Raw genomic sequence first — 27,769 nt, forward strand, 5'->3', positions numbered from 1 at the left:
AACAAACCAATATTTCCAGGATTCTGTCATTTTGCCAGCCTGCCAAGTAGACAGACACTGTTGACGGATTTGACCATAAGTTCTGGTTGGAATGACTCTCAGGCCCTGTCTGGTTCTATGTAGCCATAACCGTGGAGGCAGAGGAAGTCTGGGGATTGAAGTGGCAGGAAGCCCGATGTCCAGACCCCTGTCTCCTGCTGTTGGCTACATCATCAGTCTCACCACATGATTTCAGGACAGTCCCCTCCCTCCCTTCTTTGGGCCTTCATTTCTCCATAAGCAAATGAGCCATGGATGTTGCAAGGCTTGGGACAGCTGATGGAACAAAAGAACAGAAGGGAGGAATATTCTAAATCTGATGTCAACCAAGGACTGACAAATCCCTGGATTATGAGATTATGGGAACAATGGGAAGCTTCTGTTGGGGAGTCCCAAAACTTTCGGGGGAAAAGAAGCCGATGGGGAGAGGGAGATTCCCAAAGGGGCCCAGCATGTGTTTTATGTTCTACTTCTGCAACATTGTGATATTTGGTCTTGTCTGTTGTTCTTGGCTCACAGCTCCCCAAACCTTGGAATTTCCTAAGTGTTGAGAGTGATAAAGGTATCTTTTGTTATGTGAATGAGGTGACTTTTGGAAAGTACTTAAGGATGAGACTGATTGTCAGTAGAGCCAAACACATGATTAGAAGGTTAGAAGTTTGAGTCCTACAGAGAGCAGGGAGAGGCCGAAGGTTGAATCAGTCAATCAAGCCTATGTACTGAAGCTTCCATAAAAATCCAAAAGGCTGTGTTCACACATAGAGATTGGGGACGGTGGTGCATCTGGAGGGGGCATGGAAGCTCTGTGTCCTTTCCCCATGCCTCGCCTTGGGCATCTCTTCCATCCAGCTGTTCCAGAGTTCTACTTATTATTTTATAATAAACTGATAACCAGTAAGTAAAATGTTTCTCTGAGTTCTCTGAGCACCTCTAGCAAATTTATCAAATCTGAGGAAGAGGTCTTGATTTATAGCCAGTCAGAAGTATCTGTATCAACTTGGCTTTGTGACTGGTGCCTGAGTTGGGGACAGGCACAGTCTGGTAGAACTGATCTCTTAACCTGTGGAAACTGGTGCATTCTCTGGACACACAGTGTCAGGACTGAGTTAAATTCTCAGACACCCTGCTAGTGTCCAAGAATTGCTTGGTTATAAGTGTGGGAAACCACATCCTCCCACACACATATATTGGAACTGGTTTCAGAACACCTATTTAACTTCTGTGTGTCAGTTTAAGACTCATTGAAGTCTTGGCTTGCAAATCCTCAAGACCTGAGTTTACACAGCTTCTGAATCGCCACAGAGAAGTCATGCTACCACTTCCTCCTGCCCTGTCGGAACTGTTCTAGGAATGACACAGATAGAAACTCATACTCACTAAACTTCATTCACAGGACTGTACTGTTCCTTCACTTAACTACATGCATTTCACAATTCCTCAGGCTGGGCCAATGAATGTGGCTAGGGAAGTGTCACTCCCAGATTAATAGTTTAATTGGTATCCGGGATGAATAGTAAGTAGGACAGGAGTCAACAGTACAATCATTTGGGGTCTCCAGAGATCACTCCTCATTAGGAAATGCCCCACATGGAGATGGTTACTGCCTTTGCAAACTGGAAAAAAAATATTTTATATGTATATAATTTATGTTTTTACAGTTTATGTATATACACACATGTCTATTCTTTTTTTTTTTTTAAGTAATCTCTACACCCAATGTGGAGCTCAAACTCACAACCCTGAGACCAAGAGTTGCATGCTTTACCAACTAAGCCAGCCAGCACCGCTGTTGTTTCTGATAGGTGATTCTGCTTCCCTGATGCTGTGCTAGGAAGCATATCCCCTGCCAATTAGCCATCAATTATTTTGACTCTTCCTTTGGTAATCCACATATTTTATAATCTACATTAAAATCATGGGTTCTGAGACTCAGTGAGGCAGGGATTTTGAAAGGGAGCACTTTTGGCTGTGTGATGTAAATCTGTTTCTCTTTAGAAGGACAGGGGGCATTTGGATGGGACTTCTAGTATTACAGCCAGGCGTGGTAAAAACTGTGCCCAGAATTAGAAATGAGTGAAGCAAATTACCCAGTACTGGGGCCACCAGAGTCCAGTCCTGAACTTACAAATAGGTCACATTCTAGGAAGAGATGGCCTTATCCCAAGGGGCTGACTTCAGGACAAAACCTTCGATAGAGAGAACCTCTGCTTTCCCAGCATACAGGAATGGAAGAAGTCTGCTTCATGCAATAATTCATCATTTGTCTGTCATGAGGAAAGAAACAGAATTGCTACTGAGATTCCTCTGTTTCTCTCAGATGAGGATCTTCAGAGGAGAAGAACTTGAATGAATTTTCCCTTCCTGGTTGGCCGGATACTTCAGTAAAACCCCTCAAAGTACCAGCATTGTTTTGCCCAAGAAGGCTGATGGAAATATACTTGACATTTAGTCTGGTTCCTGTCCTATGACGCAAAGATGGAGCCAGAGTGAGGAGGAGGTAGAATGAGGAGCCAGAGTAGAGACCATATCTTTTTGTATTGGTTTAGAGAAACAGCAAAGCTCTCTAAAGATGGATGCTATTATTATTATTTGGTTTTGCTGTTGGTGGTGGCAAGATTAATGAGAATTCTGTTTCTTCCAGTCCACTCTACATTCTGTACATTCTACTTCCATCTGCTGCCAAATCCAGAGCATACATTCCTTCTTAGCCCACACCCTCTTATTTCAATAAGAATCAATAAAATGCAGTAGGGGAATGGCCAGAAATTTGATCCCCTTACTATTTAACCTTAAAAGAGCTGTTTCTGCAGAAACCACTGGGATTGCTATTTGGTCAATGGTGGCACTTCTTGAATAAATGGATTGCAATATTTTGTTTAACCAAGCAACTGAAAAGTTGGGATATTAAGCAAAAACTTACGCTGGGCAAGAAAGATTGTGAGAAACTCTTTCTTGGGTTCTCCGCCACATCCTGCCTATTCATGGGTTTTCTGTACTCCCACCTCAATACCACCATCACCTCATCTAGGAAATTAAATATCATGTTAGAGCTGGAAGGGACCTTTAAGAGAACCTAGTTCAAACCCATCAATTTACAAATTTGCAGACAGAGGGCCAGAGTAGTTAAGAGACTTACCTAAGGTCATAGATGTAAGCAGGGACAAGCCAAGACCTGAACCCAGGTCACATTGGCCTTGATTGGCTACTTTCTCTATTACACCATGCTGTTTGTCAAAATGTGTGGTACAGATGCCAGACAGTCTCTCCTAAACTAACCTAGATTCCAGATATCAAATTGTGGTCAGCTTTTTCTGGCTGTTAAGGGAGGGTGGGATGTTGACTTGAGAAAAGTACATGAGCTGATGTCATCCTGATTTTGAGTTTGAGCCAAAGCTTAATTAAATGTTTCTTTGTTATTATATTGTAGTCTTAGTGTTCTGGAATATCCCATCATTTCTTCTGGGCTCATTTTCCTTATCTCTAAAATAAGTTTGAGTTGAATTATCTTTAAGGTCCATTTTACTTTTAACAAGCTATGGTTCCTCTAAGATCATTGTTAATGGTCACCCCTATCCCACCCCTTCCCCAGAATTCATGTTCAAGGAAATGTGATCTTTAGCATATATTCTTCCATCAGTCCTCACATGGGAGAAGCAGGGTTTCACTATGGATTCCCTTTTTCTTTTTAAGGTTTTATTTATTTATTTGTTTATTTAGCACATGTGAGTGGGGGTGAGGAGAGGCAGAAGGAGAGAGAGAAAGAATCACGAGCAGACTCCATGCTGAGCATGGAGCCCAGCTCTGGGCTCAATGCAGGGCTCAGTGTGGGGCTTGATCTCATGACCCTGAGATTATGGCCTGCGCCAGAATCAAGAGTTGGATGCTCAACTGACTCAGCTACTCAGATGCCTCTTCACCATGAATTCTGATTGCATTTGGAATAGTGTTATCGTCTCCTGAAATTCCTTCAGATAACTCAGACTCTCAGAGGATCCTTGAACCAAAGCTGTGGGGAAGCTGTGGACAGAACACCCAGGACTTCGCCTATTTGTCAGAAACTACCCAGCTTCCCAAATGTAGACCTTGGCTGGGAAGTAAGCCAATTTCCTTCTAGTGGCCTCAAGAAATGGAAGATGGAAAAGAGATGCCTCATTTGGTGTGCTCTGGGAGACAGCTCATGACAAGTTTGTTAGTGGGTTTGTCTGCTTCCTCTGCAGAGAATGATATCTACTCTCTGGGGTCAGCATTACCCTGTTCTTCACCAACCACTTTTAGGCAGAGGAAAGCTTTGGGAACTTACCTGTCAGCCTGTCTTCAAATATGGTTGTGGGCTCCTGGCAGTATAGGTTCTCTACATTTGTTAGTCATAATTTAAGAGACCCACACATAATGAATTTTCTTCAGTTCTCAGTGGTGGGGAGGAAGAGGAAATGGTAATATTGTCAAAGTGTTAAGAATGTCATCTTACCTGTGTTCTGTCTGTGGAGTATCAGAGGTTACTTTCCAGGGTATCTTTTTTGCCTTTACAATTTCTGCTCATTCACTGAGGTCAAGTCATACCCAATGTTAAAACTGTCTCTGAAACAGCCATGAATTTATAATCAGTAATGCATGATTTCATTATTCTCTTTGCAGCTATAGTGAAAGCTTCTTCAGAACAGGAAAAATGTACACTTGATCTCTCTTATGACTTCTATGTGATAATATGACTTAATACATTGACATGTAACAATGAGGCAGTAGGGCCAGGTTATCCTTCTGGAATCGACCTTGTTATTTTATAGTCTTGGCCTATGGAATTTATTGACATATATTTCAGGTTATACATACCAGACCTTCACGGGTCTGGGTTTTGTTCCTGGCGAACACCAAACACTTTGAAACCTATAAAGTCACAGATGCTAAAATCCTACCACAAGCCTTCAAAATCAAAATCTCCAGGGGGCAAAGCCTGGGTATCTATATTTTTTAAAAGCTGCTTAAGTGAGTTTAATACACAACTATGATTAAGAAAGCCTGCCTCATGAGGGTCATTCTTTTGTGGAAACTGTGCCAACAGAGGTTTTCCAAATATAGGTGTCACTTACAGACCCAACCAAAAAAGGACACACATACATCATTATGGTAGGATGGCATTAGGATTGTGCCTGGGTGCCCATGAGCAGGTTATGTACAAGAGGAAGAAAGCCTGGGGTGAACGTAATATTTTGTATAGAGATTCCTCTTTGAAAGCATTTTTTAAAATCCTCCAACATAATGACCTTGGGGAGTGAGGACCAGAAGAGACAGAGTAGAGGCTTGGCAGAGAATTGGAGAGACAACAAAGCTAGAATTATGGGTAGGTGGCCATCTACAGAGTGTGATTTTTAAGAGCCTGTAGACTTAAAATTCCATCATGAAAAACTTATTCCTTTGGTTTTAAACATTGTCCCTGTAACTCGGATGTGAATCACATCTGACTAGATCCATCATATCCTTACCTGACAATACATTGTGATGGGGTGTGGGGAAAGATCTGGAAAAAGTGGGTGGAAGGCTGAGGAGCTGTTGCCAAAGGAGGAAACATACTAATCAGCACATCTTGCAGACAGTGGCACCTGGACAAACACTGACAATTTGATTCGCTGTCATTTAAAAGAAAATTGCTTGAAGCTAAGACAGACTATGACAAATTCTATATTTCCCTGTGACTGCCCTGCTGAGGTCAGGAGCTTCTGGGCTCTCCCTGGCCTATACTGCGAGCTCCTGAACTGAGAAGAAAACAAGAGAGCAGCCTCATCCCCCTGAGGAGGTGGCCTTGTGGTCTAGGCTGGCCCGAGAGTGAGGGCTCTGAGCCCCAGCCCAAGGATTTTCCTCTGACTCTCACTGTGTGGCCTCCAGCCAGTCTCCAAGCAGCTTCAGTTTCCTTGTATGTCAAACCAAGATAAATACCTAACTTCCCACCTCTCTGGGGCATTGTAAGACCTCACTGCTGCCACTTTCATTACCATTTGTTTAAAGACTATAAGAAGAAAGCTTGTGAGAAGTTTTAAGACTGTTTTTACTATTAACATTATCGTTCTGATAAGAGAGCTCCTGCAGCACTGGATAAGAGGAGAATGTTTGGGGAGGGGAAGAGAATGGAGGACATAGGGCACTCAGAAAAGCGAGGTTTGTGTTGGAAGAGAAGCACAAATGGGGGGTTGGGGTGCAGGAGAGAGAATTCCACAATTGGTACCAGATGCCATCAGAAGCTAATAACCTGACAAACACCGTCCTCATAAAACAAATTCCTTAAAAAGGAAGCAAATGGAAATGTAAGCTAGTGAAAGAATTTGCAGCAGCTGTCCTAAAACCATTTCTCACTTCATAAACAGGTCTGGGTTTGGTGCCTTTTTTTTTTTTTTTCCCTTGGTCTTATTTCATGCCACTTCCCCCTCTTCCATGCTCCCCTGTCTCACTCCTCCTCCATTGCTGCCAATGCTGGAAGCACTTCTTTACACTGGTAGCCATAGCAACAGCAATTAATGGAACCCCATCTTGATGGAAGGAGGCTCATTCAGAGTATTTGTTCTGTGTCTTATCTTAGCACGTATTTGTCCTCAATGATGACATGGATTAATTAATTGGATGGAGTCACTGAAAAACAGCACATGCTATTTCACGTTAATTTCTTGGCGACAAGCTGACATGAACCAGAACTGTTAATGATTATGTTTTCTAGTACGCTGTGCATAGCATGCTGAAGAAATAATACTTTTTGTGGACATTAAGAAATGCAGTGCCTATGAAACTTAGAGTTCTTTAGGCATCATTAATGAGGTGTACTGATCTCATCTCATGAAGGATAGTCAGGTTTCAGATCCCTTATCCAGATAGGTTCAATAAAGACTCAAGAGACGATTCATTCCCTGTGTTACATACCCAATTATTAGCATTGGATTAGGAGAGTTTGTGTTGACAATTAACAGCCCCTACCCCGCAATTCATATATTCTTCCCTCCACCAAGCTCCATAGAATTAACCTGAGGCATTCCATACCATTGAAGGGAATAATCAGAATTCAAAGGAGTAAAAGAGTTTCTTTCATGCTACTCAATTCCAACACCTCTATCCTGTAGCTAAGCATAGATGAAAGAATGAGAATGTCACTGACATATGACTTAAATCCTATGGGTACAAGATAACAGGCAGCAACTTCAGCATATTCAGGTCAAATCCATCCTTTCTAGATTAGTGCTTTTAAAATCAATTCTCAATTATTTCAAGGTGGTATGTGCATATTCAATGACATTTTATTTTTTGCTTTCTTGTATTGTTGTCCAGCTTTTTAATGAAATCACTGCTAGCACAATACTAGTGCAACTAGGGCAAATAATTATGATGAGATTTACATTAGCCATTTTGGCTAATATTTAGCACCACTGGCAACATCATGAGCAAGAAAATATAAGAAAATATCTCATTGGTCTCCCCCACCAGATTATGATTTCCTTAAGGGCATGATACTTATTGTACCCCCAGTACTCACACCAATGCCTTGCTAAGAGTAAGTGCTCAGTAGATGTTTATTAGTGAATGAATGAGTAGAGCAAGATGGTTGAATCAATGGTTTGATGATAATATTTTTGTGCTTCAGATTCCCATCTGTCACTGTAGAATTAAATTACCCATTTTAATAGCCATCGACATACTTTGCTGTATAAGCAAATTTAATTCAGCAAACTTTATTGTGTTTACTACAGCAAGCTAAATGGTGAATGTAAAAGTGGGTAAGAGCCTGTATTTGTCTTCAAGAAGTTCATAATCTAATTGGGCGTTTCAGCACTTAGGAGATACTCAGATACTAATTGCCTTATAGATCAAAGGGTGAATAAACTAAAGAACAAGCAGATGCACACATGACTATCATCTAGGATAGAGAAATAGAAATGTTAGAAGGAAAATATTTTAAAAATTTCCCTGGGAGGCTCAAAGGAGGGAAATATCTTGAGGGGCTTAGAGAAGAAAGGCCTTTTAGAAATCTCAACAAATTGAACAAAGGTATAGAAATGGGAAAACCAGAAAGAATGGATGGCTAACAGAAAACAAGCACTGAGGGTGGGACTTGGGCCATTTGCAGGGAAGCAGTAGAGGGAATTACCCCTGGAACAATAATAACGCTGCAGGATATGTACTGTTATTATCCTCTTCGTATGGGGGAAGGAGCTGAAACACTGTAGAGTGAGTAACTCAGCCAAATCACACAGGTAGTAAATGATGGATCCAAGATTCAAAGTCAGACAGCATGGGGCTAGTGCCCTAATTTTTCATTTCTATGGTTTTGCCATGGGAAGAGGGTAATGCTCTTTTTGCTCTGTTGCATCTTTGTTGTTGTTATGGTCTACAGAGTCACCTTGAGCTTAGGGAGTTTAACTTTCTCTCCCATTCCTTGATAATTAACCCTAGAGCTCCAGCAGTGGCCCTCCTTTGCTCAGATGATGTCCTGAAAGCATCTAGCTTTACTGTCCAAAGCATCAGGCACATGGCAGGGGTTTATTATATGCAAGTTTCCTTTTCTTGTCATGGGCTCAATTTCTGATTAGCCAGTGCTGATTTCCAGTGGTTTGTAGTGCTATGGTGACAATTGTCAAAAATAATTCCAGACCAACCAGTAAATAAATGTTGCTTTTTCTGCCGTCTCAGATACCCAGAGCCTTCAGCCGGGCCATCTGGGATCAAACAACTAAAAGGTTGGTGCCTGACCCAGTCAGGCCCCCCCCCCCGCCCCCCCCAGGATTAACTCTTGACCTGAGTCTGCTCTGATTATTTGGGACCCAAAATTATTGGTTGTTAAACATTTCAAGGATTGCTCTCTGATCCAGCCATTTCTGATGCCATCCAGAGCTCTTGGGACATTTCCCACCTTGTCCTGTCACCATTTTGTTCTGAAAAAGCCGTGGAAAGTCAGTTAACCATTCACTACTTGTTAGCTGATATCCTTCCTGTTTATTTCATGTCACATGGTTCCAGGTGATATAGAAGGAAGTGATGGATTCAATGTAGGTTTTGGAGAAAAATAATTCTCTTTGGTTTAGGGGCACTTTCCAGAGGAAGATGCCAAGTCCTTGCTGCTGCCTGCTGATCTGGAGTCAGTCTAAGATGCTTTTGTTTCTGTCATCCTCAGCTCTGTCCATCAACCCTGCGGGGAGCAGGGCAGCTGTGCGCCATTGCTGCTTGATCATGCAGATATGGTGAACTGTACCTCTGATGGCCCAGGTCACATGAAGTGTGCTATCACCTGTCAAAGGGGGTTTGCCCTTCAGGCCAGCAATGGGCAGTACCTGAGGCCGGTGCAGGTGAGTTGGAAACCTGTGATCATTAAGACCAAGCTCCTAGGGAGGGAAGGTACTTATGCTCCTCTCCTGGCTGAATCAGGAAAGGGCAGGTATTTTTAAATCACTTGGAAGGAAAGATGAGGACTCCCACAGGTAAGGAGAGCATAGCTTCGCAGAAACACAAGGTATATAAAAGCACATGCAGTTCCCATTAACTAGGGTTAATTAACGGTAGGTAGGGATGCTTATCTTCTTCTCCTCCTCCTTTCCCTATCAGAGATTATGATCCCGCCTTTGGCCTTCAAGATGAGAATGCCACGGTTTAGACTTGTCCACAATTTGTAAGCAAGATGGGTTGTGATCGCCTTGTCTGTGGCTCATGGTTTGACCCCCAGAAGAAGGCTGAAGAAAGAGTCAGATTTTCTTCCCTCTGTTACTGAGGTGTTGCTTCTTTCATGATTCTAGCTTTTGCCTAATTTTCCACATTTCTCCAAGCTACTGCAGCACCAGTACCAGCTTTGGAGGTAGTAGAATATATGAGTTAAGAGCATAGTTCAGGTAACAAACGTGGAATGAAATTTCGGCTCCACTCTTGTATAATTTTAGGTAAAAACAAGCAAAAGAAACTAATCTCCTTAAATGTTCTCCCATATTTGTGAAATAATGAGGACAGAAGTATTTATGTCACTGAATCATAATGTTGACTGATTGGAAATAACTTAAAAGCTTCTAGTAAATGGCACATAGCACTCCGTTGAGCTGCCATTACTATAAGCATGATAATGTATTCTCAACTAAAACTTCTGTTTTACATCTTTCCTTTAGAGAGCTTTCAAAACTCTATAGAGGACCTTTAAACTTGAAGTCAACCATTAGAAAATGTGACTGTAATATGAGACAGAGAAAGAATACATTAGGGAAGAGATAATGGTCCTTGAGGAGAGAACCAGAAAGACATGGTGTGATGAGGAAAGAATGTATGCATGCCTTATGGTCAGGTATCAGTGGTGCAAGAGATTGGAATCTTGCATTTTGTACTAACTGACTACTTAGCAAGTTATAGATTCATGAAAACATTTCACTTGCTTAGAGATGGTCTGAACTTAAAGACACAATTGTTGGTTTCAGGTGGTTTAGGTTCTGCATAGAGAGAAACTGTTTTGATATACCTGGAGACACCAACTCCTTGGTCTGTGATACTTTGATCAGAAAGGCAGAGTTCTTGTCACCTATCCTTTACCCAGCTTAACTCACATTAGAAAAAGAGTTAGGAAGAATGAAAAAAAAATAGGGACTGAATACATTTGTGTGATAGGTAAAGAGGGGGAGGGAAGAAAAGACAGTGTTTGCAGTGCATTAAAATTAGGAGCACAGTCAAGACAAAATGGACAATACTTAATGAAGCCAGGAGAAAAATCAGGCAATATATGCAGAGCTGGAGACAGATTGTGGAGGCTATCGTTGTGGTTTGAGGCAGACTTCTACACTGTGATAAGTGTGTAAGGGCAGTCTGGGTTGAGAAGAGGAAGGTGCGAGCTCACCCTTTGCCAACCATCTGGTGGAGTTAGCAAACACAGCTCTCCAGTGGACTGCTTCTGTCACCCCAAGCTGGCCCCAATGAGGAAATTATACAATCCCGGCTCATGATCACAAGACAGTGGGGATATTTGCTTTTTGTTGACACAAGAACTGAAACTAAACAGAAAAATGTGTCTGGCTTTGACTTGGGTCCTTCTGGCAGACAACAGGGAAACATTGGGAAGAGGGAGGAGTGGCTGGCCAGGAGTGGGTGTCAGGGGTGACAGGTGCTTTCACCAGTCATTTTACCTTTGGCTTCACTGCCACTGTGGTCTCATGGTGGGATGGCTGCTGAGCCTCAGAATCTCCCTACACCCTTTTTGACCTGTGGTAACACACGGGCTGGACTGATGGCTGTGCTCTTTCCCTAAGAACCTATGAGCTTCCAGGTCTCTCCCTTTCTTTCTGCCTCCCTCTGGACACTTTCTTCCCCCCTTCCCATCTGTTGCTGGGAAGTCCTGCTCATCCTTCACAGGCCGGGTCTGGTGCCACTTTTTCTGTGAACCACCCTGCAGACACTTGCCTCCTGCTTGTGGAAGGGCAGCTCCTCCGCTAGCCCCTGCCCCGCTGTCTCACAAAGCAAGCACCGAGATACGACATTGCTGTCTCTTGCTACATTTTTATATTTTCTTTCTTCTTGGTCCTAATTTCTTACTTCTTTCCTTTTATCATTTCCATTCTTTGTATTGTATTCTTGCAAATCATTACAGAAAGGAGTAGGCTGTGATAAATAACAATACAGTTCTGCATTTTCCTTCTTTATTTCCTCTCCCCCTCTTCCTCCTCCCTCTTTCTCCTTTCCATTCTTCTCCCTTCAGTTTTCTGAGCCATCATTTCCACCTGTGATTTGTTCTGCTGGTAGAGGCTAGCTCCTTGAGGATGTGTTGTTTCTCCAAACCTAGACAGAACCTGGCTCTCCTGGGTGCTCGATAAATGTCTCTTTGTTTATTTAGTGATGAGGAACGTAGGCCTACTCCACAAAAATGCCAGGCTCAGGGAAGTGGCTGGAATCTCACCAATTTAACCATGCAATTTGGAAGGTGCCTTGTATGCATTAATTCTCAGCTGCTCTTAGGTACCATGCACCATTCTCAGTGGAGGTAATTATGTTTAGTAGTGCTATCAGTTGGTTTATCATCAGGGTCCCAGCAGGAAACAGATAACATGCTCCAAAGTGGGAAGTTTGAGAAAATTTGATACAGGGACTGCTTGTGAAGGTGGAAGCAGGATACAGGGAAATTACAAGGAGATGGCACAGAATCCCAGGGTCAAGGGGTGACATCACCCACAGGTCTGAAGAGTTGACAGTTAGGAGAACCCACAGGGAGAGAGTACAGGAGAAGGTGGAAAGGACAGCCAAAGGACGAAGCCAAACAGCAGTAACCTCCTGTGGAAGGAGTAAGAAGAATAAGTACCCTGACTGCCCTTTCCCTCCTGGCTTAGCGATCTCCAGCCAGTGTGCCCTGGGTCCTGGATCCAAGCACAACCCCACAGAGGCACAGTGCATGGTGGGGAAAGGCATAGAATGGATCCAGGAGCACATGGGAGGCAGCCAAGAGTGGTCTGGAGGAGTGTCTCCCATTTCCTGATTCTCCTACACCAACAGGGGCGGTCAGCAGCAGCCTGCCCAGATGTTATGAGACCGTATATCAAGCCAATAGGGCATCAGGAGGCAGCAAGGCAAAATCAAAATCTGTTTTGAAGGTTTGTACAAATAATCACCAGGACTCTTCCAAAGCCTAGAATCTGCTTTGATAAGCCTTTTCATGTGACCTTGATGGAGGAAAATTCTCTGTTTCTAGACGGAAATCCTGCTCACATGTTCCTCTGGGCACTGGGACCGGGCTGTGAGCTGCATGCCCCTTGATTGTGGTGTTCCTGACCCATCTTTGGTGAACCATGCGACCTTCTCCTGCTCAGAGGGAACAGACTTTCTGAAACGCTGTTCAATCTCCTGTATCCCACCAGCCAAGCTTCAAGGTATTGTCAGCCAACCAGGAACTGAATGCGAAGCTCTCCTCAGCCCCTCTCTCTTTGGGGTACTTTAGGGATCTTTTCTTTACCCTAGTACTCTTCCCATTTGCTGTGCTGTGCCACCCTCTTCTGATAACATCACCAAAGTCCAAAAGGGTGCCGCCATTCTTTGTGCCAATGACATACATGCAAGGAGATACTTAGACTTCCCTGTTTTTGATTGTACATCCTCTGGAATCCAGCAGCCTCACCTAACAGTTGCCTTATCATATTAATAATCAAGAAGCATTTTATCATGCACATTTTAAAAGGTGCTTTTAGTTCTATTTTATAGGTGGGAACAGTTATGTGAGTTGTCACTGGCTATACTGCTAGTAAGGGATGAAAATAGGGTAGAGCCTGCTCTGACCCCATACCTTGCCTTTCACCTCTCCTCAGACTTTGGTGGGACTGTCAGTGACTCCGGAGGCTTGATACAAATGCAGCCTCCTGAGCCTAATGCTGACAGAGCCTGATTTAGTGGGGCTGAGGTGGGTTGGTGATGCAACTGGGGGACGTCCACGGACTGTGTTTGGAGGAACCATGAATAACACTGAGGCATATAGTGCGGTGTTTGAGTACAGAAGTCCACATCACAACTGCCCAAGCTCAAACCCTGCATCTGCCCCTCAATAGCTCAGGCAGGTGCCTTGAACTCAATTTCCTTACCTGCAAAATAAGAGATAACGATGGAATCTCTTGCAGTGACTTGCTTGAGATGTGAAGTTTACACAAGTATTGTAAAACGCTTCGAACAGTGCCTGGCACATAAAAAGCACCATAAATGGGTTATCTATCATTATTACTATGCTTTCCATGACACTCTCACAACTATATTTTTATTATTTGTAGTTGGGAAGTGAAATAATGACGTTTTTGGTAGCCGATCTTTTATTCTGGTCAGGGACTAATTTATCTGACCCCAATTCTATGTAAGACATCACAGTGGGTACTCAGTGGGTAGAAAGAGACAGGATGAGCACTGGACCTGAGATATCAGAGAAGCTACTCAACAAAGAGTCGTGTGACTTCCTGAGAATGCCGGCAGCTTGACAGGTTTTTGTTCTTTTTGGCTATAAAGTTGATTTCTGGACTCTGCTCTGAGCATCCGTGCTTTTTTCCTGGGGTCAGGACGGAACCCATGGCTGACCTGTCTGGAAGATGGGCTCTGGTCTCTCCCCGAAGCCTACTGCAAGTTGGAGTGTGACGCTCCCCCTGTTATCCCAAATGCCGGCTTGCTCGTGCCTCACTGCCTCCAGGGCAACCACGACGTGGGCTCCGTGTGCAGATATGAATGCAAACCAGGCTACTACGCAGTGCCGAGTGCAGAGAATAAAGTCAGGAGGTGAGCAGGCTTGTTCCTGGATTTTTGCACTTCTCTCTACCCTCATACTCTCATTTCTAAATCTCAGACTGTTACTTTGGAAATAATATTAAGACCTTCTGGGTTGTCCACCACTTGTCTTGGTTTGTTTTTCTATATAATCTCTCTTCACCTGCATGGGTATATTCCCTAGTCACGAGGGTAGGTTGACCAGGTGTGCTTTCTGGAAAGATTCTCCTGCCCATGGGAGATTCCAGGCCTAACCTAGGGGATTTTCAAAGAATCCCTGCTCTAATTATTGTTGTCTTTGAAAGTCTGTGTTGGAAGCTTCTCAGGGTATTGTCATGGGTGGAACATCCTCATCAGGACAGTTGGGAACTTAACAATTGTGGCTCTGGAAGAGACAGCCTGGGCTGGTCCCCATTCCAGCCATTTATTGCCTGTGTGATGCTGGGAAGGTTTCTTTCTCTGCCTCAGTCTTCTTATTTGTATAACAACGATAATAATAATAATATCTACCTGATAGGGCTGGTGTGGGGACTAAATACATTAATGAATTAATACAATATAAGGTTTGGTCAATTTATTTTTAACACATAAAACATATTAGCCATTAACATTATGGTAGTTTCTCTGCTTTCTCCCTCCTGGACTTTCTGTGTGCATACTCCTGGACCCAGAAGCCAGGAGTGCCTTTCTTCTGATCAGAAAGAATAAAAGCTTTGCAGAATCATTTAAGAGAAAAGGCTTTAAAGAGAGTCATGCTGGGCTCCAAATCTCAGCCATCTCCCCTTTTTATCAGCTGAGTAACCTCAGGCAAGTTACTTAACTCTTTGGGTCTCAGTCTCCTTTGTAAGTTGAGGATAATGCCCACATCAGAGTGTTGAACTGAAGATGAAATGAGATGATGCACATCCAACCCAGTGCCTGCCTTGTGCCAATTGCTCAATAAATGATTTCAGAAAAAGAAATTTTCTGAACAAACAAAAAGCTTTCAGGAAAAGAAATTCCTTGTACTCAGTAAATAGTAGCTGTTTTTTCCCTATAGTGAATTATGTCAGTGTAGGAGAAAATCCAGTTCATTTCTTACCCAGGACTTAATTAAAAGCCTGACCATTGTAGGTTGTTTTTTTTAAAAGCTGGTTTTTGTTTTTGTTTTTTGAACTAACAAGACCTTAGCTATGCTGAGACATACAAGCTTTGCTTATAAGCGAGAATTCTCTAAGGGGACAGAAGAATATCAGCAAACTTGCCCTCTGGCTCGCATTTGCCCTTCACCCCCACCATCTTACTAGGAGTAGATGGCTCTGACTTTGCCCAGAGCCTTCCACTCCAGAGAAAGCACAGGCTTCTATGTGGGAGGGGGGAGCAAGTTGGACGAGGGCCAGGCTGATGAGAATATGAATAATACTGATGAAATATTCATAAGAGGCAACACTCTGGTTCAGTGGACTCTAGCAGGTATAGTCAACAGTTTTTGACAACTGAAAACACATTTGCATGTGATTTTCATAGGGTCTAGATCTATTTGCATAGGCATGCATTGACAGGCAGTGAGGACCCAGGCCATCTTAAGTGCGAATCCTAGCATAGCTCCTCTGAAGGTGGCTGTTGAGAAGGTGGCTTTTTCCCTCTCATTTCTTGCCTCCCTTTACACAGACCTGCAGCTGACTCCAGGTGTCTGCAGAGTGGTGCAGAGAATAATTGAGGGGGAGTGAAAAGTCTCAGGAACCCGAAGAATTAAGGGTGGAAGGATTATTTCTAGCTCCCTTGGCCCATGACTGAGCTCTGTGTTGCGAATGAGGCATCCCCCCCCAGAACTGTGGGCTTTCTCCCCTACCCTGGGCCTGTTTCCCCCACCAGGGCAGGGGCACACAGCAGCTATTTATTGGTACAGCTTTTCTGGTTGAGAAACTGGAAGCTTGCAACATCGGCATCAGTTTTGGCATAAACACTTACATTCACAAACACCATGCTAAGAAAAGATTAAATTATTTACCACACTGTGTAAACTGATTTCAATCTTAGTTTACACCTGTTTACATACAGGCGGTGGATTGGTAATCAGAAGTTTGTAAGTCAGGCGCAAATCACTGTCACTTACCACTTCTGTTTACTCAACGGACTATGTCAGCCTTGTTCCTTGCTTGGTGGAAAGAGCCCAGAGCCATACAAATGGGGCTCTACACTTCTTCCTTGGATGTGCAAGCAGGAGAAGAAAAGATTGAGAAAAGCAGTCAGGGAGAGCAATCCAGACAGAGTGGGCACATGCTAATTTTATGAAGTGCGAGTTGTGGAAAAAACCCACTTGATGGTCAGATTCATAGCTTGTTGTTTGCATGACTCTGAACAACAGACTCAATATCCATGTGTCTCAATTTTTGCATCCATAATGTGAGGGGTAGAGTAATTTCTATCCAACAGTGTTGTTTGAAGGCTGAAAGTAGGTAACGTCCTGAAAGCATTTTATCAGCTATGACGTTCAATGTAAGCACCAGGTATTCCTTTTTGTTCATTTCTTTTTAAAACAAGGCAACAACTACAAGAAAATCAGCCAAGTACATTCCCTTCCTGCTCTTCTCAAGTCTTTTGAACATTGTTTCAAGAGAAAAGAAAGACAAGTACTGGATCTGGCTTTTCTCTTGGGATTAACCCATTTAAGTTTTGTCCCATTCTGCTCAGAGGCTGCAGGGCGGGCATAGCCGCAATTGGCGAGTTCATCACCTTCATGCTCTATGCCAGTCTGAGGAAACATGCATGAGGAGGACCTACACTCTAACCTCAGGGAGCACACAGCCTCCACACTCCCTCTCTCATGTGCTTTATTTTTCCATGAAGTATAGCAGAGAAGGAGACAGCTCCAAGAGGGGCACTTTCACATGGCTCCTGGATTCCTGGCCCCTTCTTCACAGGATTAGAAAGTAGCACTGCCCACACCGGATCTAGTTCCTGAGAATGGGAAATGCAATGGCTTAGGCCTGGGTCAGGGACTGTCACCTTAAAGTCATGGCTGGAGTCAGCATCACTCAAGTCCAGTGGATTCTACAGAGGGAAATTGATAAGGAGGGTAAATGGATGTTGGGGAAGCAAAAAATCAATTAAAAATTAATCTCCATTATATAATACAGCTATACAATGGTACAGCCATATCATGAAATAGCCTGGTACTATCAAAGTGTTTGGAAGAACATTAAAGACAAGGGAAGACATTCACAATATACAATGTCAAGTGGATAAAAGCAAGAAAATAATTGTTAAAAATGATACAATTTCTATTTTTCATATTAAAAGAATATTTTTATCATTTTTATAGTAACTAGAAATGTTTATGATATTAGTAATTATTCTCTATAATTCTACTACCTAGAGATTATAATTACTAATATCATAAACATTTCTAGTTACTATAAAAATGATAAAAAAGCAGAAAAAGAAAAGATATTCTTTATAATCCTACTACCTAGAGATTATTATATCTTTTCTTTTTCTGCTTACTTATATTTGCTAAATTTTCTAGATTTTATGAGATAAATGGATAAACAGTTTAAAAACAAAATGAAGTGAGCTATTAAAAGTAGATTATAGCAATTTGTGGAGGCAGAGAGTAAAAAAAAAAAGGAAAACCAGGCAGATCTTCCAAAATAGGGAACCCAGAAGAGACTGGCACTCCAAGATGGCAAGAAGAAAGGTACATGAGCTTTCAACCCTGTGCCCAAAGCCTTCTATGTTTTGAGGACAAGCATGTCTTTATTCTTTTTTTTTAAGATTGTATTTATTCATTCATAAGAGACACACAGAGAGAGGCAGAGACATAGGCAGAGGGAGAAGCAGGCTCCCTGCCAGGGAGTCCAACGTGGGACTCAATCCCAGGACTCTGGGATCATGACTTGAGCTGAAGGCAGACGCTCAGCCACTGAGCCACCCAGGTGCCCCATGTCTTTAATCTTGAAGACCACTCCACACCTTTTTTCCTCCAGTCTCAACACCTCTTCCCAAACTTCCAGCTATCACCTCCATCCCCAGAGTGAAGAGTCTGCCCACAGGTGTGCAAACTAATCTATACCCCAAACATGCACTCCTCCCTACCTGCTGTCTAAAATGAAGTTCACCACCTTTGCTGTGGATGCTGTCCCCTTCTTGGGGATTTCTCTCAACCCATTTAACTTCTTTCCTCCATCTGAGGCTTCTCCTTCCCTCTTGCCCGGTTACTTCTCTTTCATGGTGCTCGGGTTTCTCCCATAGTACAATTCAAACAAGCAGAGCCTTTTCTTGATCTCGTGCCCCCATCCCCAGCTACCACTCTATTTTTGTCTCTCCTTTTTACAATGAAACTTGTAAGAGTTGTTTGTACTTCCTATCTCTATCTTGCCATCTTTTCCCTCCTTCATAGTTTGACATTCATGTTTTTATTTCTGTCTCTTCACTAGAGCTGTGATTGCCATGGATCTTTCTGCTGCCAAATACAGTGACTCTTCTTGGTCCTCAGGTTACTTGAGAATATTTGGTTTATGTAGTGGTCACCATGAGAGATAGGATGGATCCTTCTGCCCATAATTTGGTGTGATGTTGAAATTGATGATACTACACATAGACCAACAGACTTTGAAAAGATGTATTACTCACATAATGAGGCCTTCTGGAAAGAGAAGGGGAGGATCCCAGGTTGATCTTTCAGTGGCCAGGGAAATCAGGGAAAGGAGAGGGCCTGGAGTTTTATGGTGCTTTGGGTGTGGGGCTTAGGGTTTCTGCAGGTGAATAGAACCTGTGTGGTTTGAACTTTCTGCTGAGGCCAAAAGAGGAAGCATACAGCTTTCTGATAGGCTTGCTCAGGTGTGAGAGATGCTGGGGCTTGAAAGCTGTCAACAAACATTAAAAATGGAGTTAGACTCCATTTTTAATTGGCTGCAGTCTGCTTGAAACTTCTTCCTTTTTTCTATTCTTTTTTCACTCCCTGATTTTCCTCCTTCTTCTCTATCTCTTCTCAATTTTGTTTTCTAGCTTTACCCCCTCTGCCCATTTATTCAATGTAGATGTTTCTCTGAGTTCACTTTTCTCTCTTGTTCTGCACACTTGTCTGGGATAAAGCTTATTTACCCTGTAGCCTCAACCATCATCCACATGCTGATGCTTCCTAAATCAATACCTTCTACTCTAGTCTCTTCTAATAAGGACCATTAGAACAACTGCCTATGGATATAGCCACTGGGATATCCCATCTGCATTTTAAACTCTTACTATATAAAACAGAGCCTATTATAATCTCTTTCAAGTATTTTTAAAAATATTTTATTTATCTATTTGAGAGAGAGTGAGAGAGAATACAGAGGGAGAGGGAGAAGTAGATTCCTTGTTGAGCAGAGAGCCCGATGTGGGGCTCAATCCCAGGACCCCGAGACCATGACCTGAGCCAAAGGCAGATGCTTAACCAACTGAGCTACCCAGGTGCCCCGATCTCTTTCAAATCTTTACATCCTTCTGTGTTTCATGTGGTCGGTCAGGCCAAGAACCTGCACAAACTTCAGTCTCCTTCACCCCAAGTCAAACCAGTCATCAACTTTCATCAAGTATCATCTTACTGAGTTTCAGATATGCCCATTTCTCCACTTCTCTATAGCAGGCCACTATCCTTTTTCACTTCTGACCTGGTCTTTCTGACTAGTCTTTCTCCCTTTAATACATTCACTACTTTCAGCAAAAATGATCTTCAAAAACAGAATTCCAATTATAGTTTTCCCCTACATAAAATTGAGTGGCAGCCATTTCACTAGGAAAGTAAAAACAAAAAAAGCTTAAAATAGTTTTAATGTCTTATACAATCTAGCTGGATTTGCCTACTTCTACAGGTTCATTGCTTACTTTCTTCCCTGGGAGACCACTTCCTTCCAACTGTTCTTTTTCACTCCCTGATTTTCTCCCTTCTTCTCTAGGCTCTCATATACCATTGGATTTATTCTACTTCTTTATCTAAGCCAAAGCTAACATACCTCTGGGTCAGAGCTCTCCCCAGCAGTGACCTTTGCCTTAGCTGATTCTTACTCTCCTATTTTTAGCATAGATACAGTTTTATCTAGGAAGACTACCAAATCTCCCCAGTCTTTAAGAACTGTCCTTCCCAGGATTACACTGCACACAGAACTTCCCTGATAACATCATTTAGCTGAGTAGAAATGGTCTGGTTATTTGTCTATATTCTCTAACAGACCATGAACATTTGTTTAGCTTTGTGTGCCCAATGGCTACTACATTTATTGGTAGGTACTCAATAAATACTTTATGAATGAATGAAAATACATTTATTAGAAAGGCCTTAATAGGAATTTGATTTGAATTTGATACTAATAAATGGCGAAGGAAAGGGAGCGGTTTCTTATGAGGGAGCGGAGATCTCTGTTTTAAGGGCTTTAGAATGGAAGAACTCCAAGAATATATGTGTATGTTTTTCTTCTAGCAATTGTCTCGGTAACATGGAAGGAATCATCTTCTCCAAAGACTGTTTACTTTTATCTATTCAACACATATGTAAGCTTGATTAGCACAACTCTGTACAAGTTAATAGTACCACAAAAGGATTAGACCTCTCAACAAGCTCACCAGAACAACAGTTCTCATACCTGGTGCACATTAGTATCATTTGGGGAGATTTAAAACATCTTAATGTTCAGCTCATACCCTAAACCAATTACATGAGAATGTGCAAGTGGCATCCAGGCATTAGCGTTTTGCCAAGCTTCCCAAGTTGTTCCAATATACAGCCAAAATCAAGAAGCACAAGTTTAGGGAAACCTTTGTTTCTGTAAGAACAGTATCAGTCATGGGATTTTGACTTGTCTAAAAAATATCCAGAGTAATGTTTTCTTTTTTCAAAATTAGTATAACAGCACTTTTGCACGCCAGATTTTTACATGTCTCTTTGAGGCTTATTTATATTTGGAGTTAATCAAAAAAATTACAAACAATTGTAACTCCAAAGAAATTGTAAAGTTTATGTAGTATCATGAGTCCTTTCTTATTAATATTTTACAACATGTACACAGGCTCCTTTAAGCTATTTTCTTTTCCTCCCCCACAATTTACTTCCACATACATATCATTGTTTATCACTCCTCTCTTGTTTTATTAACTTGATGTCCCACAAAGCTAAAATAAGTGTGTTTGGCTTATATTTATCAAAAAGACCATATTATATTCTCCCCTTATCTTTCACTCCCGCGATTACCTTTTTCTCATTAGGTGTTATCTTTATGTGCGAAGGTTAGGCTAACCTCATTAGGGCCCATAATTAATTTAACTTATAAATTACTCCAATCTTCTAAGTTTACTTAGACACCCTCTCCCTCTATAAGTCATGCGCCAAGATGCCATGTGAAGGGTGCTGTAGTAGTCAGATCTTTCTTAGAGAGATTATAAACAGCCGTACTTTCTGAGAGTCATTGTGGTATCAATTTTTCCAAAGAATACATATTTATTTAATTTCTATAAACACAAATGTAGGTAAAGATGGAAAAAAATAGACCTCACATTAAGACTATTTAGTGTTTAACAAATGTTTGGTTGGTAAACCTCTTTAATGGATTTTGTCTCTTCTGACTTGAGAGGAAGGCTTGGGATGGCTGTGGACTATACATGTGGACTTGACCCATCTCTACATGCAGAAAGATCATTTGGTATGACAGAGAGTTAAAAAGCATAAGGCCTTGGATCTGTTCTATTGAATTGATGATATAATAAGATGATAGTATAATATGGTATGCTATGATATAGTAATGCATAACTTGATATACTATAATAATAATATACTTCAATATCTTATTAGACAGATGAAGAAACTGAGACTCAGAGTATCATTAGTAGCCTTCGCACAATCACTCAGGGGATATATGGTGTTAAACCATTCTGACTCCAAAGCCCATGCTCTTGGCTAACAAGACTTTCAATATTGAATAAATCACTACATCTCTCTGGGCCTTTCCCCCCCCCCCCCCTCCATTTGTAAAATAAGGGGAAATCTTGAGAAACTTCCAGCTCTAAGAGTCTATATTTTATTTTCCATCTCAGTAGAATCAATGAGAAGAGTTAGCACTTTGGCATAATACTATTGAGAGAAGTGATACATAACAATTTATTGCCACTAGGAAAAGCCAGAGAAACAGTGATATATTACTGCACAGGGCACAATCTTAGTCGGCAGTACTTATGGTAATACTTGGGGAACTTCTGGTCTGAGTAAACAGTCCAGGTTTTATTCTCTTCTTTTCAATAGGTTTTGGTGAATTGTTCTCCATCCACACCCAAGAGGAATAGATCTAGGTATCCCTTGAATCCAGTAGATGGGTCCATTTTTAAGATCTCTAGAATTGAGTCTGAAGATTAAGTACTTCTCTGAAATTTCCCTAGAGAAGAAAATTTAATCAGAATGCTAGGAAGGTATTCCTTCATCCAAGATTTTTCTCTTGGCTTAATACATAGGCCCTGGGATTAGTGAGATCTGACTTTGAATCTTAACTCTGTCACTTATTAACTCTTAGACCTTGGGCTACTGATCTATACTGAACATCACTGTTTTCATTTACAAAATGGATATTAGGAAATAGAAATACTTATAGCTTCTTAAAAGGAGTAAGTTAGATAATAGATGTAAAGAAGTGAGCACAGTTCTTAGTCATATAAAACTCTAGGTTGTAAGTAGCTGGTATTTTATCATCATCATCATCATCATCATGATCATCAGGTTAATGCCCCTTGCAAAATGGCTGTTGCTTTTGGTGTGTAAACTTCTTCTTTAACAAGGAATACACTCACCTACATTTTTATCCATGGCTGTTGTCTCCCATCCATGGTTGGTGCCTATCTGCTGAAAAACTGCATAGGAATAGGATGACTGAAGCTGGCATTTCAGGTAGGAGGTGCAGGTGTTCATTACCAGGTCCAGTAGGGGAGTGCACTTCCTTTGCCTATAACACACACACACACACACACACACACACACACCAAAACAGAAAGTTCATTAAATTAAAAAAATATATATGCAGTTGCCTACCCCAAGCAGAACCCTCTCCAGATGCTTCAACTCAGTATCCAAATACTACAGTGGCTTCCAGTAGACCATGAAAAGGGAAAAGAGGGATATAAGGAGAAAGAAATGGAAATGAAATAGACAGCAAGATAGAACTGAACATACTTCAACAATTGGGACAAACAAATGAGGTCAGACTGGTGTGGGAACAGAAAGGAAGGGCATGTCCTAGAGATGTTACCTGGTTTTTTAGACTCTTGATATTTTTGAACTGTAGCTTGAAACTCTGAGGTTCAACTGATTTTATCATACCATAGGAAGGGAAAGAAAGACTTGGCTAGTGAAATGGAAATGTGTAGTGAAGACAAATGCTAAACTTCTTAAATATTCTGGATTTGTGATTTTTAAAAAGTCAGTAAAACAATCTACATAATTTTTAAATTCTGTCCTAACATTGTGCATATATGAACAGATGTTAAACCTATATATATAGACAGAGACACATGTGTTATCTATGATTTGCCAATGAAGGGACACACTATAATCTCTGTGTACACTCATGCATCTGTGAAAAATAGAAATTTGTTTTCTTTCCATTAAGACATTGTCTGGCTTTATAATTATTGTTTATAGTAAATACATTCAAAGTTTATTCTTGGAATCCTCAATTCTCTTGCCATTGTAGGATAATGTGAGCTTTAGGCTAATTGATTACAGCCTCTTTTGGCATCAAAGTGACTAAACCTCTTCTCCAAGCCTTGGCCACTCGTATGCACACCTGGGTGCAGGCCAGCTCCCTGCCGCAGGCTTCCCAGGGCTCCAGCGATTGGCATGCAGGCCTTTACTTCAAACACAGCATTTGTTGAACTCGTAAATTTCCCTGTGACCTTCAATCTCAAGCAAGGGAGCATCTGATCGTAAAACTATCCTTCCTCTTTTGATATTATATTGACTGCTGATTTCTCTATTAATCAAGAAGAATAATTTTTAAAATCTTATATGAGTAAGCACTGGATTTCACACACATACACACACACACACACACACACACACACACACACACACACACACACACACCCCAACAGGGCTTTCTTCAATCCATACTTTGTCTTTCTGATGCCCTTTGCCTTTTTTTTCTCCTACTCCATCCTCTCCTGCTAATCCCTTCTTTGGTCCTAGTGGGTGAACATTTTGATTTTGACCTTGCTTTTGCTGTCTATGATGGAGTCAGGTCTGGCCCAACTGATTTACAAACTACCTCCTGAAGGTTTCTGGATGGCACAAATATCTGAAGAACTGAGAAGGTTTGGAAGGCTGAGTAGAATGTTACCACAGAACATCACACACACAGGGTGAAAGATAAGAGAGGGAGGGACAGAGAGTATGGCTGAGTAGCTCTTTCGAGTATCAGAGCTAATAATTTCTGCTGCTCTTTGGGAATTGTATGTGCCATTCATTGTACTACATGTATATACACTAAATTTTATAATCTTCTAATAAGCCTGTAAGGAAGCTATTATTAACCCCAATTTTCAGATAGGAAAGCTGAGGCAAGAAAGCTAAGTAATTTTAAAAGCCCGAGATTTATTTAGAGCCACATCTGGAGTTCAAGTGTTAGTCTCCTGATTCCAAATCATCTGCTCTTCACTACTCAGTCATGCTGTAATCCTGATGAGAATCACCTGATGCAGCCACTAAAAGCTTGCTGAAGGCTACTGAGACCTCTGGCTCTGTCTTTAGTCCAGGAAAATTTCAAGGAGAATGTTAACCAGCCTTTTCATTCTAGCCCACATCAGAAGGCTGAGCTATCAGGAGCACTGCAAACATGGGATTCCCCTTTGTAAAGTCCAAAGTCCTTAGGTACATCGCAACCTTCTAGAAATTCTAATAACTCCTTAGCGGGTTCAGGTTTTATCATTGCTCCGACTTCTGGACAAGGGGCCATGTAAAGAGCTTTGCTTTCTGAAAGAGGGACAATGACATGCAGTGATTGAATAGTTAATTCCAAGGTGAGGGTTTGGATACGTGTTTATACTGTGAGCACTTTCTATCAGACCTGTCTGTGAATTGGACTGACCAGGAACAGAGATATAATAATACCTGGAGGAATTCACACGCTGAAAGCTTTGTGAGGATAGACAAAGGATTTCTTGAATGAGAGAACTTGCCCTCTGAAATTGAATTCATACAATTTGTGGCCCCTTTCTGCCAGAATTTTGTCCTACCTGCCTTCCCACAGGCTCTTCTCTTGCCCTGCCTTTTCCTCACCACAAGATAGAACAAGATAAAGCTGAACATACTTCAAAAATTAGGATGGGCACAGATATGCATACTTTTCCCATTTATACTTTTGGCTGAGATTTCAAATAGACTCTACCTTTCATGCCTCTGCATTCTGGGATGCATCGATCTCCTGGCAAGTATTCCCTTCTCCTTCTCTACCTAATGAACCCATCTCAGAGTGTTTCTTTCCTGATATCCTTCATGTCCTCGCAGTGCTGAGGCTCCCTTTTTGGACTCCCAGAGGTCAGTTGTATTATGGTATTAATATTTGTTTCTACAACTGTGGAACCTAATGTAATGCATGCGCCCATACTAGAAGCTCATGAATATTTGTTGACTGCTTGTATGAATGAACAGATAACTAGATAACTAAAGAATGAAAGATGGTGAAGGCAAGAGATTCCTATTTAATATTTTTTTGTTTTGGAACCAGTTCACTTCAGTGTAATCACCAGGTCCTTGAATACAGACTGAGAGGAATGAATATTAGAATTCTGCAGTGATGTTAATTGTGTCATATATGTTTGGGTTTAACCTGAGCAGATTTCATAAGAAGATAACCCTGTTAGCTTTATGGAGGATTATGTGAAGGGCCAAGAGGCTAATGCAAAAGAGATTAAGCGGGAGGTATGAAAATGAGAGAGCCTGAGGGTTGGACAACTAAGGCAGGGGCAGTGAACAGTGGAGAAGGGGCCCCAGACTTGAATTAGGTGTTCAGACCTGGGGCGGGGCATTATTGCATCTGCCAGTTTTGAGACCTATGACTAGTAGCAGAAAGTTCAAAGATAGAAGTGAGGGGTGGAACTTAGAAGTAGCACTATCTATGTACTCTTAGGACTTAGCACACTGCTTATTCTGACAGAGAGGCTCTATTTCACATGGAAGAAGAGCTTTGTAGGGGGCATTTTTTTTAGAGTCAGGGAAGAATGAAAAGCCAAAGCCAGTGTGTCTCGAGGGATGGTCCTGCTGAAACTTTTTCTTGTTCAGTAGAGTGGACTGGGACTAGGTATCAGAGGGCCTGCTGTACAGAGGGTGGAATCCCTGATGGCCTTTGGGCTGGCTAGGACTGAGTCTCCCTGCCCTTCATTTAGGATATTGGCTTGAGAAACCAAGTCTGCAGTCGTCTGAGAGGATGGAGATTGGAAGTGCTGATGGCGCTCTCTGGTATAGGGTAGAGGACCATCTCTCTCTCTCTCTCTCTCTCTCTCTCTCTCTCTTTAAAGATTTTATTTATTTATTCATGAGAGATGCAGAGAGAGAGGCAGAGACATAGACAGAGGGAGAAGCAGGCTCCCTGCGGGGACTGTGTCTTTTAACATAGTCTAGAGTAGTACTTCTCAAACTTGACTGTGCACAGGAATCACTTGGGGATCTTATTAAAATATGGATTCTGATTGAGTCATTCTCTGGTGGAGCCCCAAATTCTACCTTGCTAACAAACTCCCGGATAATTCTAATGCTGCTGTTCTGGGACCACACTGTAAGTGGTAAGGGGCTAAATTGTATTCTGAGTAAAGACGCTTCTAATTTCAATTCAGAAGCTGACCATGTGCCACAAAAAAACCACTTATCCAATTAATGCTTCAGATTCCTAATCTGTGTTATGGAAATGATGCAGTTACTCCCTGCTTTTACACCCTCTTTTTAGGGACGTTCTTTGTGGTAGGATTTTGTGACATTCAGTACAAATGTACTAGATAAAGGGAGATATTTTATATGCAGTTCCGTTTCTAGGAATAATGGTGCTTCCATATTATGATTTAGGCATTGACATTATATGGATCATGGTACTAATCCCTTCTCTTCCATTAACTAGTTAGGTAATTTCAGGTAAGTTATCTTACTTTTCTAAACCTTACTTACCTCATCTAAAACATAAACATTTATGCATTCATTGAACCAATGTCTATTGGTGCCTATTATGTATCAGACATTGTGCTGGAGACAGAAGATATAGTAAATAAAATATTGCTCTCACCAAGCTTATATTACAGTGGGGGAGACAGGAAATAAATTACTAAAGCCCCCCAAACAAAATAATTAGAGTATATATTCCTTGAAAGATAGACAGTTGCTTTGATTAAAAGCCAAAAACAATAAAGATGTAAAATAAGGTTGCTCTGGGGTGACAAAAATTATTTTTAGATAGGAAGAAGAGCCCATCAGAAGAGCAAAAAGAAAAACACAAGCAGAGAGAATAGTACCAAAGTCCTTTGGCAGGAA

At 41.6% G+C, this 27,769-nt stretch overlaps 1 protein-coding gene across 1 annotated transcript in view; it reads left to right on the forward strand.

Moving 5' to 3' along the window:
• PAPPA2 (pappalysin 2) overlaps positions 1-27,769 on the forward strand; it is a 260,412-nt gene that overhangs the window by 173,928 nt on the left and 58,715 nt on the right. The window contains exons 14-16 of the mRNA XM_026001248.2: positions 9,185-9,356; positions 12,716-12,893; positions 14,058-14,271. Coding sequence (XP_025857033.1) covers positions 9,185-9,356; positions 12,716-12,893; positions 14,058-14,271 — 564 coding nt within the window. The remainder of the gene's footprint in view (positions 1-9,184; positions 9,357-12,715; positions 12,894-14,057; positions 14,272-27,769) is intronic.

Source organism: Vulpes vulpes, chromosome 13, assembly GCF_048418805.1.
Source record: "Vulpes vulpes isolate BD-2025 chromosome 13, VulVul3, whole genome shotgun sequence".
Classification (NCBI taxonomy): Eukaryota; Metazoa; Chordata; class Mammalia; order Carnivora; family Canidae; genus Vulpes; species Vulpes vulpes.